The 16271-nt window shown below is 37.1% G+C and overlaps 1 protein-coding gene across 1 annotated transcript; it reads right to left on the reverse strand.

Annotated features, from left to right (window-relative positions):
* Positions 1 to 951: 951 nt before the first annotated feature.
* Positions 952 to 15344, reverse strand: LOC136225438 (probable cinnamyl alcohol dehydrogenase). The gene is made up of 5 exons (XM_066013438.1): positions 15223 to 15344; positions 15041 to 15154; positions 13978 to 14205; positions 3625 to 4064; positions 952 to 1529 (listed from the first exon to the last, which is right to left on the reverse strand). Exons 1-5 carry the CDS (start codon positions 15342 to 15344, stop codon positions 1321 to 1323), a joined length of 1113 nt encoding a protein of 370 aa, XP_065869510.1. The 3' UTR covers positions 952 to 1320.
* Between the last annotated feature and the right edge of the window lie 927 nt (positions 15345 to 16271).

Below are 16271 nucleotides of genomic sequence, written 5' to 3' on the forward strand. Positions count from 1 at the left end.
TGAGGGATCATGAGATAATTGAGTATTGTAACAAAACGGTGAAGTATGAGATTCAGAAATAACCTGATTTTGGTTACTAGCTTCAGCCGCCTGATATGCTGCTAGAGCAGCCAAAACTGATCGAGAAAATAGGGTTGGAGGTGTTGCAGATTGTTGTACCTGAACGGATTGTTGCTGAATCGGAACTTGTGGATTCCGTGTTTGTGGAATAGCTGCCTGATATGCCACGAGTGCGGCTAGAATTGCCGCGTTTTGGTCCTGCGTTGGTGTCGCGGTTTGCCCTAGGGGCTGTTCGCGCACCGCTGTCACGGTTGGAGGAATCACCGGTTGTACGAACAGCGACGTCGAAGGATGGTTCTGCACAGTGGCAGCCGCGAGGAATGGTGCGGCAGGTTCCTGAATCGGAGCTTGTACTCCGGCCGATGTCGTTGCCGCGACAGACGGCGCAGGACGCGCCTGTGCGATTCCCGCCCTTGCGCTGGCCGCTTGATAGGCCTCGAGCGCCGCGCGGACCTCCGGAGGGAAGGTGTCGCCGACGGTATGCGTTGATGGTGCGGCGGCTGCTGCAGTTGGCGGGTTGAGGAAGACGGAATCCCCGGTGACGAACGGCGAGGTAAATCGCCATCCCGACGACGCGAAGGAACCACCATAGGCGTCGCTGGTTTTCTGGGTAGCGGCAGCGTCAGACGCGGCTGCGGGTTCGATCCGGACGGCAGCGACTCCGGTGGCTGCGGTGGCAGCGGCGGCGGCGGCAGCGGCGGCGGCTTTGTATTGTGTAAAAGTGGGTGATTGAGGATGATCAGAGGATTCGGAGGATGCGGAAGTGGATACTACTGATACCATGTTGAATCTAGGGTTAGATAGATGAGAGAATTATGGAGATAGACAGATAAGTAATAGGCACAATAATGAATTGAATCAGCTTAATGATTCTGACTCAGAGGCCTTGTATTTATAGTGAGCCAATAATAGTTTGTATAGGAATACAATACATAAGTATAGTCGTATTAGAACTCTACCTAGCTAGGAATATAGACAGAGTAAAACTCTAACTAGATAGGAATCTATTTACAGGGATAATTAGAATATTATCTCTAACACAGATAATCAACAAGGAATCCAAAACCTTAAATATGAGGATGCAATCATATATACTCTAGTTAGAATTAAAGGTTGCTTAGAACCAATTTTCTCCAGATGGATTCTGATAGTCGAGGATGCAACTGACCCGTATCCCTCTCTCTGCCTCTACGTATAATAGTATAGAACATATCGATAATATAGCATAATGTTTTTACAATGCAACCCAAATTGACACTCTTAATTTGATGGTTGGAGTTTGCTGCCAGTAACATCGACGACGAACCTATATCTGACGTCGTTTTTTTCGAGCCTTTCGAGAGCTTTGTTAACATAATCCATTTTAATAACTTCAATTGTGGATGTTAATCCCTTTTCCTTGCAGAATTGTAGCATTTCCTCTGTTTCTTTCATGCTTCCTATGAAGCTCCCCGTAATGGATTTTCTCCCTAACAAATAAAATTCACCAAAATAAAACTTAAAATAAAGTACTAATTTGATATTAAACCATCAATTAATTAATTATATTACATATATTAAATCTTTGTTTATTAAATTAGTTAGGTATGAATATCTAATTCAGTAAAAAGAACACTATTCATTTCTTTTACCTATGAATTGTATTTTTTTACCGTTCGAACTAAGGTTTTTTACAATTTCTATATACCTAATTTAAACATATAAAAAAATCGATCGACATTTTAGATTACGAGAATGTATAGATCAATTTTCTCTCAAAAAAAACAAATAGATCAATTAATTATATACATTAAGTTTTCGGTTATGAGAAAAATCAATTTTGAACATAAAACTCGATATGTTTTGTTTTAATAAAATCGCTGAACTTTGTCATGGAGCTATCTAAGGCCCCCACATGCAAATGCTTCCTGGGTTTGGAGCGTGTCCAATACATGTCTATTCCAATACATCTTTGACCATTTGGTTCAAGAAGCTTTGATACCATGTCATGAAATCATTTGAACTAAAAGCTCAAACTAATAGTTAATAAGACTCAATCATATATCTTATATTAATAATTTCCGACACATTCCACACGCAAATACCCATTGGGCTTGCAGCGTGTACAACACAGGTTCATCCCGCTATGTATTTTTAATTCCACCAATTAATGAGGTTGTCGGGATTCAAACCATTTTTTATTTCAATAAAATCATTCTAAATTGGAGAGAAAAAATAACTGGAATAGTCGTGGTAACCACCTTGGAAAGAAGTCTGCTATGTATAACGTGACAACCATACATATGCCATGTGAGAGTTAAAAAAAATAAATATATATATTTTTATTGTCATGTGATAGTTTGTTCAAGTAATGACATTAATTAATAAATATATTTTTTTATTCGTTTTATGATCATTTGACCGTCATTTCACATGTAAAAGTCAATCATTTTTAATGTAACTATCATATTACTATTTAAGTATTTATTTGTTCGAAATAACCGGAATGACTTTATTAGAATGAAAATAATTAAAAATCCAATGACTTTATTAAAATAAAATAAAGTTGAAGACAATTTTCAAACTAACTAAATCCAAACTTCATTGAACCGTTGTAAAACATGTTTTTATATTTTTATATTTCTAACGTAGTTATAAAAAAATAATAAAAAATTTAATTCAAACTATAAAAAATACTATTTCAAAATCAGATACAACGAGCATTGTTAGGGCTGTAAACGGGGTGAGGATTGCGTTAACCATCCCCGACCACTGGTCTATCGGGGATTCCTCGTCCCCGCCCCAAATAACATATGGGGAAAATTTTGGCTATCATTCCTGCCCCGCGAGGAATCCCTATCCCCGCGGGAAATCCCCATCCCCGTTTAATTTTTTAATTTCTTTACTTTTTTAAAGGTTTTCAAGGTTTTGGTTATCTAAAATTCTCATCCTCACGGAGAATGCCCATCCCCGGTGCATGCATTACTTATTAGCTTTCAATTTTTTAATTTTATAATTTCTACTCTTAATTGCATAGGTTCCATTTTAATTTTAAACCAACCTAGTTAAAGCTTATCTTAATTTATTTTTAGAATATATTCGGTTTTAAAGCAACCAGGTTACAACTCAATCTTTTTTTTTTAAGTTTATCTAAATCACATATATATTGTTTTAGTTTATTTTTTTGATATTCAGGTATTTAGTTGGGGATGGGGACGGGGACGGGGATGGAACACTTATAACCATACCCGCCCCGTCCCCGACTATCGGAAACAAAATAAAAACCATTCCCGTCCTATGGGGATCACAAACGGGGATTCCCCATCCCCAACGGATCGGGTCTCCAACGAGGATGAGAAATCCCCAACTAATTGACAACCCTAAGCATCGTCCCTTTTATCTTTTAAATGAGTATCGTTTCTTTTATCATTTAACTGAATTAGACGTATACTATTAACAAATTTAGTAAACATAAACTCAATACACGCAATCAATTGATTAAAACTCAACGTACCAAATTAAAAGATCAAGAGCTCGATCAACCAAAACCGAAAACATCGTAACTTAAAAAAGAGTTATACTCACCAAGCATAACCATAGGGGTAACAAACTGGAGAGGAGTATTAAAAGCACCCAACAAAACCAACTTCCCATCAAGTTTCAACAGTGAAAGATAAGCCTCAAGAGGATGAGCAACAGGCACTGTATCAATTACATAATCAAGTGAATCAGCAGCTTCTTGCATCTTATCTGAATCTGAACTAACTAAATAATGATCAGCTCCAAGATGTTCTAAAGCTTCTTGTCTTTTCTTGTCTGAAGAACTTATAACAGTGACATGATGACCCATTGCTTTAGCTATTTTAACACCCATATGGCCTACACCTCCAAGTCCTAAAATGCCTCCTCTTAAACCACTCTTTTTTAGCCCAAAGTGGCTTAGTGGGCTGTATACTGTTATGCCTGCACATAGTAATGGTGCTGCTTGTTTTGGGTCCATTCCTTCTGGTATTTTCACCACAAACCTGAAATCCAGTTCAAAAAAGTTTCAATCTTTGGGTGATTTGATCAAGCTAATAAGAAATGGAATCATTTTTTTTAGGGTAATTAATTTATTAGTCCATGTATTTTTAAAAACACATGTAAGGTCCCTAACCCTTTTTTCAGTGAACTGTTTAGTCCTTCCATCTGTTTGTTAGATTTTTTACCGTTTCTGACTTCGGAAATGACTAAATTACCCTTTTTTATTTACCTTCAAACTTTAGAAGAGGAAATCCAATTTAGAAAAAGAAGCTATTTGTATGGAGAACAAGAAAAAGAACAGACCCAATGCTTACGAATTTGAACGATTAAGAAGAAAATCAAGAAGAAGAGATGCATTAGAGTTTAAAGGAAAATAAAGAAAAAGAAGAACGCAAATCCAAATTGACTAACAGAATCTTCACGAGAGTCTAACGGCATGGACTAAACAGTTTACCAAGAAAAACGTTAGGGACTAAATAGTTCACCGAGAAAAACGTTAAGGACTTTACCGTATGCTTTTGAAAATACAGAAACTAAACAGTGTGTTTTATCAAAATATAGAGACTAATAAATTAATTACTTTTTTTTATATGGGGGTTTGCTTTAAATGTAAAAATGTGAACACTGTTATAAAGAATTAATGGTTAATTTGGCCACAAGTTCAGTTTAGCTCAAATCGAGTCTAGGTATCAATTCAATAATGAAGTTGGTAATATTTGATAAATTAAATCAAATATAATCAATTTCATTACTTAAAAATCTGTCCAATATTGATAACTTCAACACTAAATTTATACCCAAACTTCAATTTTGGCTAAAGTAAACCTATCTCAACTTTAGGGTAAATTACGTACGTGTACAACCTTTTTCATATTTTGCACTTTAGGTGTAACCTTCAATTTTGTATACAAAATGTACAATCTTTTAGTGACATCCTACAAAAATGTACAGCCGGTAATTGTAATCAGTCAACGCGAAGTCAACATGACATATCATCAATTTGACCTCTATTAAAAAATCAAAAGTTGACTAATCAACGTAAATTGTCAAATTGCTGACGTGGCATGTTGACTTCGCGTTGACCGGTCACAATTACCGGTTGTATATTTTAGTGGGAGATTATCAAAAGGTTGTATATTTTTATATGCAAAATTGAAGGTTGTACACTAAAATATAAAATAGGACAAATATTATATACCATGTATGTAATTTACCCTCAACTTTAGAGCCAAATTAATTATTGCTCTAAAAAGTTTCAACCTTTTGCTTCTTGTCAATTTGACCCTTGGAGTTGACAAACAAATTCATTTTAACCCAAATCGAAATTAAGTATTAACTCAATTTGTCAAATATTTCAAAATTCGGAACTGAATTGAGACCTAAACTTCGATTTTAACTTAAATAATTCTACAAGTGTCAACTTAAGTGACGGTTTTTAACCTTGATTCTTCTTTTATCATATCTAACAAAAAGAAACGTTTTTGGGAAATGGATTTTGCTTTGAATGCAAGAATGGATTATGGATATGTTTTGTTTTCAATGGAAATAGACAAATATTTTGACCTCAAACCTGAAACCAAGAGCAAAAGTTGAAATCTTTGTGTTCTTTGATCAATTCAATAACAAAAAGAAACATCCTTTAGAGAAAGGTGTTGCTTTAGATGCAAAATTATGAAATCATTAATTAAAAAAAAAAAAGTTTCAATCTTTTTCATGTCCCAAACAAAAAGAAACATTTTGGGAAAATGGGTTTTGCTTCAAAAGCAAAGAATGACTATGTTTTTAATAGAAAAGGTCAATTTTTTTAATCACAAAACTAAATCCAAGAAAAAAGAGAAGGCCAATCTTTTGCCCTTTTAATCTATGTGGCACTGATACTAATACGGGAATGGAAACCGAAACAGAAATTAGAAAAAGTTATTTCTAAAACAAAATCTTCAATTAGAAACACATACGGATATTGTTGGTCCAAAATAAAATAAATTTTTATTTTTATGTATATAAAAAGCTTATGTTTAATTTAGGGTATAGTTTCTATTTTTGTCTAGAAAATAATGAAAAATACACGTGTAAGCTAACCTTCAACCCATGAGAGAGTCCGGCACCACGCGGGGCGTGTCCTCAATACGCAGCGCGTAAACAAGGCGTCCGGAGAAATCAACGTCAAAACGCAAACACGCAGCGCGTCCTTCACCTTACGCGGGGCGTAATTTCTCACGCGGGACGTATCTGTCAATACGCCGTGCGTAAGACGCATTCGCAGAGCATTCCAAGATCAGAGGCTTGAATACGCGGGGCGTATCCACCAATACGCAGGGCGTATTCCTTCACGCGGGACGCGACACCAGAGACGCCACGCGTGGAAACCATCAATGAAACGCACTAGGCCTAATGTCCGCCAACACGCAGGGCGTAGTCGGACATACGCGGGGCGTCAACTCTCTCTCGGCAGCAGTTGGAATTGGTCAATGGAAGTTAATGGAAGTTGAGGTAGTGGGATGATGTGGCATTGGTAGTTGGAGGAAGTTAAGGGATTAGTTAAGTTAGTTGGTGACTATTTACCAAAATATCACTAATTATTTACCAAAATGCCACTCTAAAAAACTATAAATAGACATCCTCCCCTTCATTAAAAATCACACTCAACACAAACACAAACCCCTCTCTAAAGGTCCCTTTCAATGCTCTCTCTTTTCTAGTTCTAAGTTTTAAGTTCTTAGCTTCTAGTTCTTCAAGTTCTTCAAGTTTTTCCTTTTCGTTCTTCGCTTTTTCTTAGCTTTGATCCCTTTTTTAAGCTCTTTTTAGCTCCAATTCAAGTTCCAATAGTCTTTCTTTCAAGTTTCTCAATTCAATTTAGCATTCCTAAGCTGTTACTCTGCTCAATTTTCAATTAGAATTTCATTTCCAAATCAATTTTCCAGATTCGTCCAATCGTTTTCAAAGCCAAATTCCGTCCATTTAAAATCATTTTTTGCTTTCAATCTCTTCAACAAAGTTGTTCCTGACGTCCTGAAGTTCGATCTAGTATATTTATTTTCCCAATTCCGAGTCTCTATTTACAAATTAATCTTTGCACACCAAATTCTTTTAGCTATTCTGCCCAGATTCGTCCAGTCATTTTCAACTCTCAATTACGTCCATTTAAAGTCCGTTCTAGCTTCCGGTCCCTTATACAAAGTTGTTCCTGACATTCTGAAGTTCAATTTACACTACTTACAAGCCCAATTCCACATTCTTAAGCATCCAAACGAACCTCCCGAAGTTAAGGTCTAAATCTGCCCCATTTGCCTACCAACGTTTTGCCATTGCACCAAGCACATACCGTACGGGCCCGACCGATTACAGCTCTCCAATGACCTCACGCCGACGCCAAAATTCAACATCAATTCGAGATAGCTATTGTGGCTCCGAGTTTGTTGTTGAATTCCAATTTTTATTTTAATTGCATTTCAATTCCTCGTATTTGATTTGTTTTTCCAATTCAATTGAATTAGCTATATGTTTAGTATAGAAGTACTTCAATTGTAATTCATTTCCAATTTCATGTTTCAAACGCTTATTCAATCAATAAAATACCAATTTTCATCAAATCTCGTGTTAATTTCGCACTTTAAATTCCTTTATTTTCTCGTCTTCAATTTACCCGCATTAGCTTAAATAGAATAATATATCTAGTAAAGTTTCTATAACGGCGATAGAGACCCAAGAGGGACTTTTTCAATCATTGCGTCCCTCGCCAATCGTTTCGTTTAGAATTTAAGTTTTGACGCGCAAATCCATAAACTTAACCCACTTTAATAATTGAGAAATAATTTCTCTGGCACGCCCGCACCCTAACCACACGTGACAAGGTTGAAATTAGCATATTCGCAAAATATCACTAACAATTTTTGGCACGCCCAGTGGGACCTTTTGTTTTCTTTTAGGCTACCAAAAATTGCATATAGAACCTAAAACTTTCTTTTTTACACAATTTATTATTTTTTTTTTGGACCTCGTATTGCACTTTTCTCGCCCCACTTTACCATACCAAAATTTATTAGCTAACGCTAACAATTTTTGGCACGCCCAGTGGGACCTTTGTTTTTTTTTTAGCTTAGCCAAAAATTTTAAAAGCCTGTTTCTTTTCGTACCACGTATATATTTTTTCAGTTCTTAAACCAATTGTTTTTCATGCTATGTTATTATTCCATTAATAAGTATTCATTTATTTTCTTGTCCTTTCTTATTTAAACTCGATCATTAACTTTTTTCATCATTTTCACCCATAAATACTCACGGAGAATGCCTCCAAGGAAGAACACCGGGAAGGATCCAATTCCATCCGATCCAGAAGAAAGTCAGAATCAGACCCGAGATCAGAACAATGAGCCCGGCATGCCTGAAGGCTTTGTAGCCGAGACCGTGAGCAATAGAGGAAGTGCAAGCCAACAACCACCTCAAGGCCCACCCATATTCGACATAACACCACTATTAGCGAGTATGGAGAAGCAAATCAGCCAATTCCTACATGGATTTTCACAAACCATGAAAGAGAATCATGAGGTTATATGCAACGCAATGCAAGCTATCAATGAGACCCTGTTCAAAACCAGCAATGAGGCGGTAAACAATTCCAATAAGGTTCTGGCTCTCGATGAGAGGATTGTCGATTTAACCGGAGAAATCGACAAAATCTCGGAAAAATGTGCCGAGCTGTTCTCACAAAAGTCAACATCTCAAGGACCGGCAGGCAACGGAAAAGGAACGCCGATCTCAGGCGCCGGTGAGAGGTATACTCCTCCACCAATTCGAGAAGGAAACCTCAGGTTTAATGAGCGCGGTGATAGGATCAGTCCAGAACCCGTTCAAGTCCCACCACCTCAACAACAGTTCAGGTCTCATATCGGGCCTAGTAACCATGCCGAATACTATGAGGAAAACCATACTCGTAATATGGGGGGCAATGGGAGAGGAACCAGCTTTCACCCACAACGGACGATGCACACACGCATGGAGCCCGCCAACAACTTGGGAGAGGCCCAACGCATAAGAAACATCGTCCAAGAGATTTATGGGTCAGCCGTAAGGGAGGTGTACCGACCCGAGTCCCAGAAACCATATCCACAGCAGTACGATCAACTATATCCCTTACCTCACAACTTTAGAGTCCCTGATTTCACCTTGTTTTCAGGAGAGGAAGGGCAATCCACCATAGAGCATGTGGCACGCTTCACCTTTCAATGCACTGGTTTGAGCATGGCTATGAACTTCGACATGTTGCGCTTACGCTTATTCCCAGGATCATTAACAGGACCAGCGTTCTCTTGGTACACCACTTTGCCATCCGGGTCCATTCATGGATGGGAACAAATGGAAAGGCTTTTCCATAACCAATTCTATCGAACGGAGCCCGAGGTCTGTGTGGCAGAACTTTCCCATGTAGTGCAGCGACATGGGGAACCGGTCGAAAATTTCATTAATAGATTTAAGAAGATGCGACATCGATGTCGAATCAACATTCCCGAAGTCGAGTTTGTAAAAATTGCTCAACGAGGCTTGGAATTCGAAAACCGAAAGAAATTCCAAGGGATCGACTTCCATGATTATTACGAGTTGGTAGCTAAAGTATCTGAGTACGAAGAGTTGATGAAGGAGGATCATTGGCGGAAAAAGAGCACTATGGTGAGCTATCAAGAAAATATGCAAACACATGAGGTAGCTATTACCGATTTAGCAAACACCGGATCTCGGACGTGCCCCAGTTTGTTAAAGAACCCTAAGACACCAGACGTAGTCAAAAGGAGTCCAACCACTCAGTACACTTTCGACGTCTCAAAAACGGAAGAAATCTTCGATTATTTGTTGAAGGAAAAGTTCATCACACTACCACCTAGACATGTGATTCCAGCTAAAGAAGAAATACGTGGACGAGACTATTGCAAGTATCACGACAACTGGAGCCATAATACTCAAACTTGTTTTAGTTTTAGAAATGCCGTGCAGGATAGGATAAACCGCGGGATACTCCAATTCCCGGAAAAGAAGGAAAGCATGTTGATCGATGATGATCCATTCCCGGTAGCCAACATGATCAATGCCACTTCACTAGTGTGGGGGGGCAAGGGAAAAGAGTGTTCCAACCCAAGGACCCGACGAGTTTGGGTACCAAGGGCGATATCATCAACATCTAAGTCGAAGGAGAGTTCGAAGGGCTCAAAGAAGAAAGATACGCAGCAACGGCTACCACGTTTTGTGAAGCCTCCAAAGACGTTACCCATCGACCAGTGGCAGATAATCAACCATAAGAAGTTCCCAAGACCTCTCTCAAAAAATTCGAAAAGAAAAGAAAGAAAAAGAGAGGCAAAGAAAAGAAATAGTCAAAGGGAATCATCCAGCATTAACTCTAATAATGCGAAAGAAAAAGGGAAAAACCAAGAAAAGAGCATCCAAATCCGTGTGGGGGATTTCATCATCCAGACAGATTGTGCAACCACCTCTTTGACCTTACCTTCAAATTTTAGAGGTGAAGGCACTAAGAAGGAAGCCCCTAAGCTCGAGCACAAAGAGCGAGAAGATCCAACACCGAAGGCGTCCGTCGAAGACGCCATGAGGAGGGTTTACTTTGACAAGCCCACTCCAAGGATGACTCGCCACAATAAACCTTTATACGTTAAGGCTCATATAGATGCCAAAACAATATCCAGAGTGCTCATCGACAATGGATCAGCTGTTAACATCATACCAATGAAGACGGTCTTGGCCCTAGGCAAATCGGAGCAAGACATAATCCCATCAGAGGCATCCGTTTCAGCCTTCACGGGAGAAATCACGAAGACATACGGTGTCCTACCTTTGGAGCTCACCATTGGCTCTCACACCACCACGGTTGCTTTCTTCGTAGTAAATTCAACTGCAAGCTATCAAGCGCTTTTAGAAAGGGATTGGATTCACTCCAACTCATGCATCCCATCATCTTTGCACCAACTCCTTCTATTTTGGAAAGGAGAGGACGTGGAAGTTGTCCGGGCAAACGAGAAACCATTCAAAACCTATTCAAACGGAGTCGAAGCCTCCAGGAGATTGATGCAATTGGTAAAACAAAAATAAAAGAAATTTCACCAAAAAAAAAAAAAGGTTCAAAAAATCATAAATACATTCTTTTGTGTACAAATTTTCAATTCTAGTCAATTTATACACAAAAGAGGGGGGCAATTGTTGGTCCAAAATAAAATAAATTTTATTTTTATGTATATAAAAAGCTTATGTTTAATTTAGGGTATAGTTTCTATTTTTGTCTAGAAAATAATGAAAAATACACGTGTAAGCTAACCTTCAACCCATGAGAGAGTCCGGCACCACGCGGGGCGTGTCCTCAATACGCAGCGCGTAAACAAGGCGTCCGGAGAAATCAACGTCAAAACGCAAACACGCAGCGCGTCCTTCACCTTACGCGGGGCGTAATTTCTCACGCGGGACGTATCTGTCAATACGCTGTGCGTAAGACGCATTCGTAGAGCATTCCAAGATCAGAGGCTTGAATACGCGAGGCGTATCCACCAATACGCAGGGCATATTCCTTCACGCGGGACGCGACACCAGAGACGCCACGCGTGGAAACCATCAATGAAACGCACTAGGCCTAGTGTCCGCCAACACGCAGGGCGTAGTCGGACATACGCGGGGCGTCAACTCTCTCTCGGCAGCAGTTGGAATTGGTTAATGGAAGTTGAGGTAGTGGGATGATGTGGCATTGGTAGTTGGAGGAAGTTAAGGAATTAGTTAAGTTAGTTGGTGACTATTTACCAAAATACCACTAATTATTTACCAAAATTCCACTCTAAAAAACTATAAATAGACCCCCTCCCCTTCATTAAAAATCACACTCAACACAAACACAAACCCCTCTCTAAAGGTCCCTTTCAATGCTCTCTCTTTTCTAGTTCTAAGTTTTAAGTTCTTAGCTTCTAGTTCTTCAAGTTCTTCAAGTTCTTCAAGTTTTTCCTTTTCGTTCTTCGCTTTTTCTTAGCTTTGATCCCTTTTTTAAGCTCTTTTTAGCTCCAATTCAAGTTCCAATAGTCTTTCTTTCAAGTTTCTCAATTCAATTTAGCATTCCTAAGCTGTTACTCTGCTCAATTTTCAATTAGAATTTCATTTCCAAATCAATTTTCCAGATTCGTCCAATCGTTTTCAAAGCCAAATTCCGTCCATTTAAAATCATTCTTTGCTTTCAATCTCTTCAACAAAGTTGTTCCTGACGTCCTGAAGTTCGATCTAGTATATTTATTTTCCCAATTCCGAGTCCAGAAACTCTATTTACAAATTAATCTTTGCACACCAAATTCTTTTAGCTATTCTGCCCAGATTCTTCCAGATTCGTCCAGTCATTTTCAACTCTCAATTACGTCCATTTAAATTCTGTTCTAGCTTCCGGTCCCTTATACAAAGTTGTTCCTAACATTCTGAAGTTCAATTTACACTACTTACAAGCCCAATTCCACATTCTTAAGCATCCAAACGAACCTCCCGAAGTTAAGGTCTAAATCTGCCCCATTTGCCTACCAACGTTTTGCCATTGCACCAAGCACATACCGTACGGGCCCGACCGATTACAGCTCTCCAAGGACCTCACGCCGACGCCAAAATTCAACATCAATCCGAGATAGCTATTGTGGCTCCGAGTTTGTTGTTGAATTCCAATTTTTATTTTAATTGCATTTCAATTCCTCGTATTTGATTTGTTTTTCCAATTCAATTGAATTAGCTATATGTTTAGTATAGAAGTACTTCAATTGTAATTCATTTCCAATTTCATGTTTCAAACGCTTATTCAATCAATAAAATACCAATTTTCATCAAATCTCGTGTCAATTTCGCACTTTAAATTCCTTTATTTTCTCGTCTTCAATTTACCCGCATTAGCTTAAATAGAATAATATATCTAGTAAAGTTTCTATAACGGCGCTAGAGACCCAAGAGGGACTTTTTCAATCCTTGCGTCCCTCGCCAATTGTTTCGTTTAGAATTTAAGTTTTGGCGCGCAAATCCATAAACTTAACCCACTTTAATAATTGAGAAATAATTTCTCTGACACACCCGCACCCTAACCACACGTGACAAAGTTGAAATTAGCATATTCGCAAAATATCGCTAACAGATATAGATATAAATATAGATACATGCGAATGTGGAATGCAAAAATATTATTAAAAGGAAGTGTACAGGGTAAATAATTTATTAATCTCCTCTTTTTTATCTAACACACTATTTAGTCTCCATATTTTGAAAAACACATTATAAGGTCTTTATATTTTGGGGAAAATTTCACAGAAATTCATCTTTTAAAAACTAATTACAACTATGTCAAGTCATAATTTTGGATTATGTGAAACTAATAAAATTTGCACTTTTAATATATTTTAAGGATTAAAATTTATAAATTAGAAAGTCTAAAATATATTTTTTAGGGTTTATGATTTTTGATTAAAGATTGGTTAGCGTTTTTAGGGTTTATGATTTATGAATTAGAGTCTAAATTTTTTAAATTATGGTATAAAATTATAATATATAGAGAATAATGACATATTAACATTAAGTTTGGAGATATGACAAGGTTGTAATTTTGTACTTAATTATGATATTCATGTATTTGACCCTATATTTTGTCACTATTAACCTTTTTGGTCATTCTGTCTAACTTTTTTTTAGATCTTAACTGTTAAATTTGATAGAAAATAACAGAGTAACATGATCATTTTTGTATCGTATTAACAGACCAAAGAGTTAATATTATAAAAAAAATATGAACTTTATAATATGTTTTTCAAAATAAAAGAATTAAACTGTGTATTACCTCTATAAAAATGTAGAGAATAATAAATTATTTACCCTAGTTTTAATATTAAAATGAATGAAATGGTGATTTTGGGTTATTACTTTTGATGAACCACCATAGATTGGGCAAAGCCACCTTGGGTTGGTCTGCCATCTGTATAAACATCATTGTAAGACCATATTTTCTTGTTGCAATATTGTTCAATGTCTGAATTGCAAGGTTTGCAATTTCTGCAACATCCAACCAAAAGTCCAACACCAACTACATCTCCTATTCTGAAATTGGTTACATCTGATCCAACCTCCACTACTTTCCCCACCACTTCATGCCTACAAAATTTCAAATTAATTAGAGAAAATGAATCAATAACACCAAATCAATCAATTAAATCTCATAGAATAAAATACAAATTTTGATTATTCACGAAGGACGTATTTAGGTTTTACCTATAAAACAATGTAATCTTAATCCAGATATTTATCAAACACTGCAATTTCAAATCTTATTAACAAACGATAAATTATTTTTCATATGCAGTTTCATGTTCTGGGCACTCTTTAATCTCTAGTATTCTAACTACCCTATAAAACTTGAAATTGCATAACTAATAAAAAAAAAGAAAAAAAAAACTTATTTTTGTTTAATGAGGCTTTAAAATGTAACATTTGGTAAACATTAAATCCGCTCTTCTCTAATAGCAATAAGATTAAATTTGTACCATATTCCACTACCAAAAAAAACCAAACTGGACTAGTACCGAGAAACATCAACTTATTACTGTTTTGTAAAGAAAATTAATTGCTTTGTGATTTTCACGATTGAACTAAAAGCTCGAACTGATAGTTAAGGTCCAATCATAGATTTTATATTAATCTCCGACACTCCCCTACACGCAAATGCCCCTTGGGCTTGCAGCGTGCATAACACTGGCCTATCCTACCATGTGTTTTTAATTCTACACATTAATGAGGTTGCCGGGACCGTTTGGTCCTAGAGACTCTGATACCATGTCATGGAACCGATTGAACTAAAAGCTCGAACTGATAGTTAAGGCTCAATCATAGATCTTATATTAATCTCCGACAGTGTAGTTGCGCGACTAACAACAACTGAACCAAAACAGGCCGAAATCAATCAAATTAATCATGGATCGAAGATGATTACCCGGGAACCATGGGATAGTGTGACATGCCAAGATCATTTTTGACTTGATGAAGATCAGTATGACAGATTCCACAGCAAATAACCTTAATCAGAACATCTTCTGCTCCTGTATTTCTGGATTAAATTGAAAAATATGAGCAATTAAGGGGAGAAATTGAAATAATTGAAGGATGAATTAAAACCTGATGGAATATGTGTATGGTGATAAGATTCCAGATTGGTCTCTTGCTGCCCATCCAACCACTGTTTTCTCATTTTCAAAGTTACCCATTTCTTGTTTTTCCTTGTAGAAAATACTCTGCATAATGGTATAAGAAAGGAGATTAATTATTTATAGACGAAACCATGTCTAAAACCAAAAAAAAAAAAAAAAAAAAAAATAATTCACTAAAGAATCTGATACAACTTTTGATAAGGACATCCTTTCAGAATATTTAAGTCCGAAAAGAGAAGTAACAGCTTAGCTGGATTAGTTCGGTTCCTCTTCTTTGAAGTTGTTTCGGTCAATTTGAGGGGAGTCTCTTTGGTATTCTTGTTTCGACTTCTGGCTATTAAGGTTGTCTGTCCTTCTTTCAAGCATCACTTTAGTTCCCTATGTTTAGGCATGGCAACAGATAGGGTATCCGCGAACAGGGCCGACCCGGGGTGCGGTCGCCCAGGGCCCAGGGCTAAAAGGGGCCCAAATTTTTTAATTTTATTGAATATATACTATTTTTTTTTAGTTATAATACCTATTAGCTCTAAAAATTGACCAAATAATATGATACTTTAGGTCTAAAATGGGTTCAAATTTCTATTTTTAGATATTTAAGTACAATTTTATTTTATTAAGGGTCCATTATCTCTTATTTCGTCTGGCCCCTAAAATTTAAAGGACCGGCCCTGCCCGCCGGTAGTGTCAATCCCAAACTCTTACCCGTTTATTTTCTAATTACCCGTAACCGTCCCATTACCCTAACGGGTATACTTTTCGCATCTCATATTTGTCCCCTTTAATTCATGGGTACCTGCGGGTACCCTTACCCGTTAAAGAATCAACAAAAAAAACACAAAAGATTACAAATTTAACAAAGTATAAATTTAATAAATCATTCATTTAAAAATTGAAAAAATTGGACCTTAATCAGTAAGAATAAAGTAGTTCAGTGGTCTCACTCAATGGTTGAAGAACAAAAAGTTGGGGTTCAAGTCTAACATATTATATCTAAAAAAAATAATGATATTTTTAATA

The sequence above is a fragment of the Euphorbia lathyris genome, chromosome 4 (assembly GCF_963576675.1).
Source record: "Euphorbia lathyris chromosome 4, ddEupLath1.1, whole genome shotgun sequence".
NCBI lineage: Eukaryota > Viridiplantae > Streptophyta > Magnoliopsida > Malpighiales > Euphorbiaceae > Euphorbia > Euphorbia lathyris.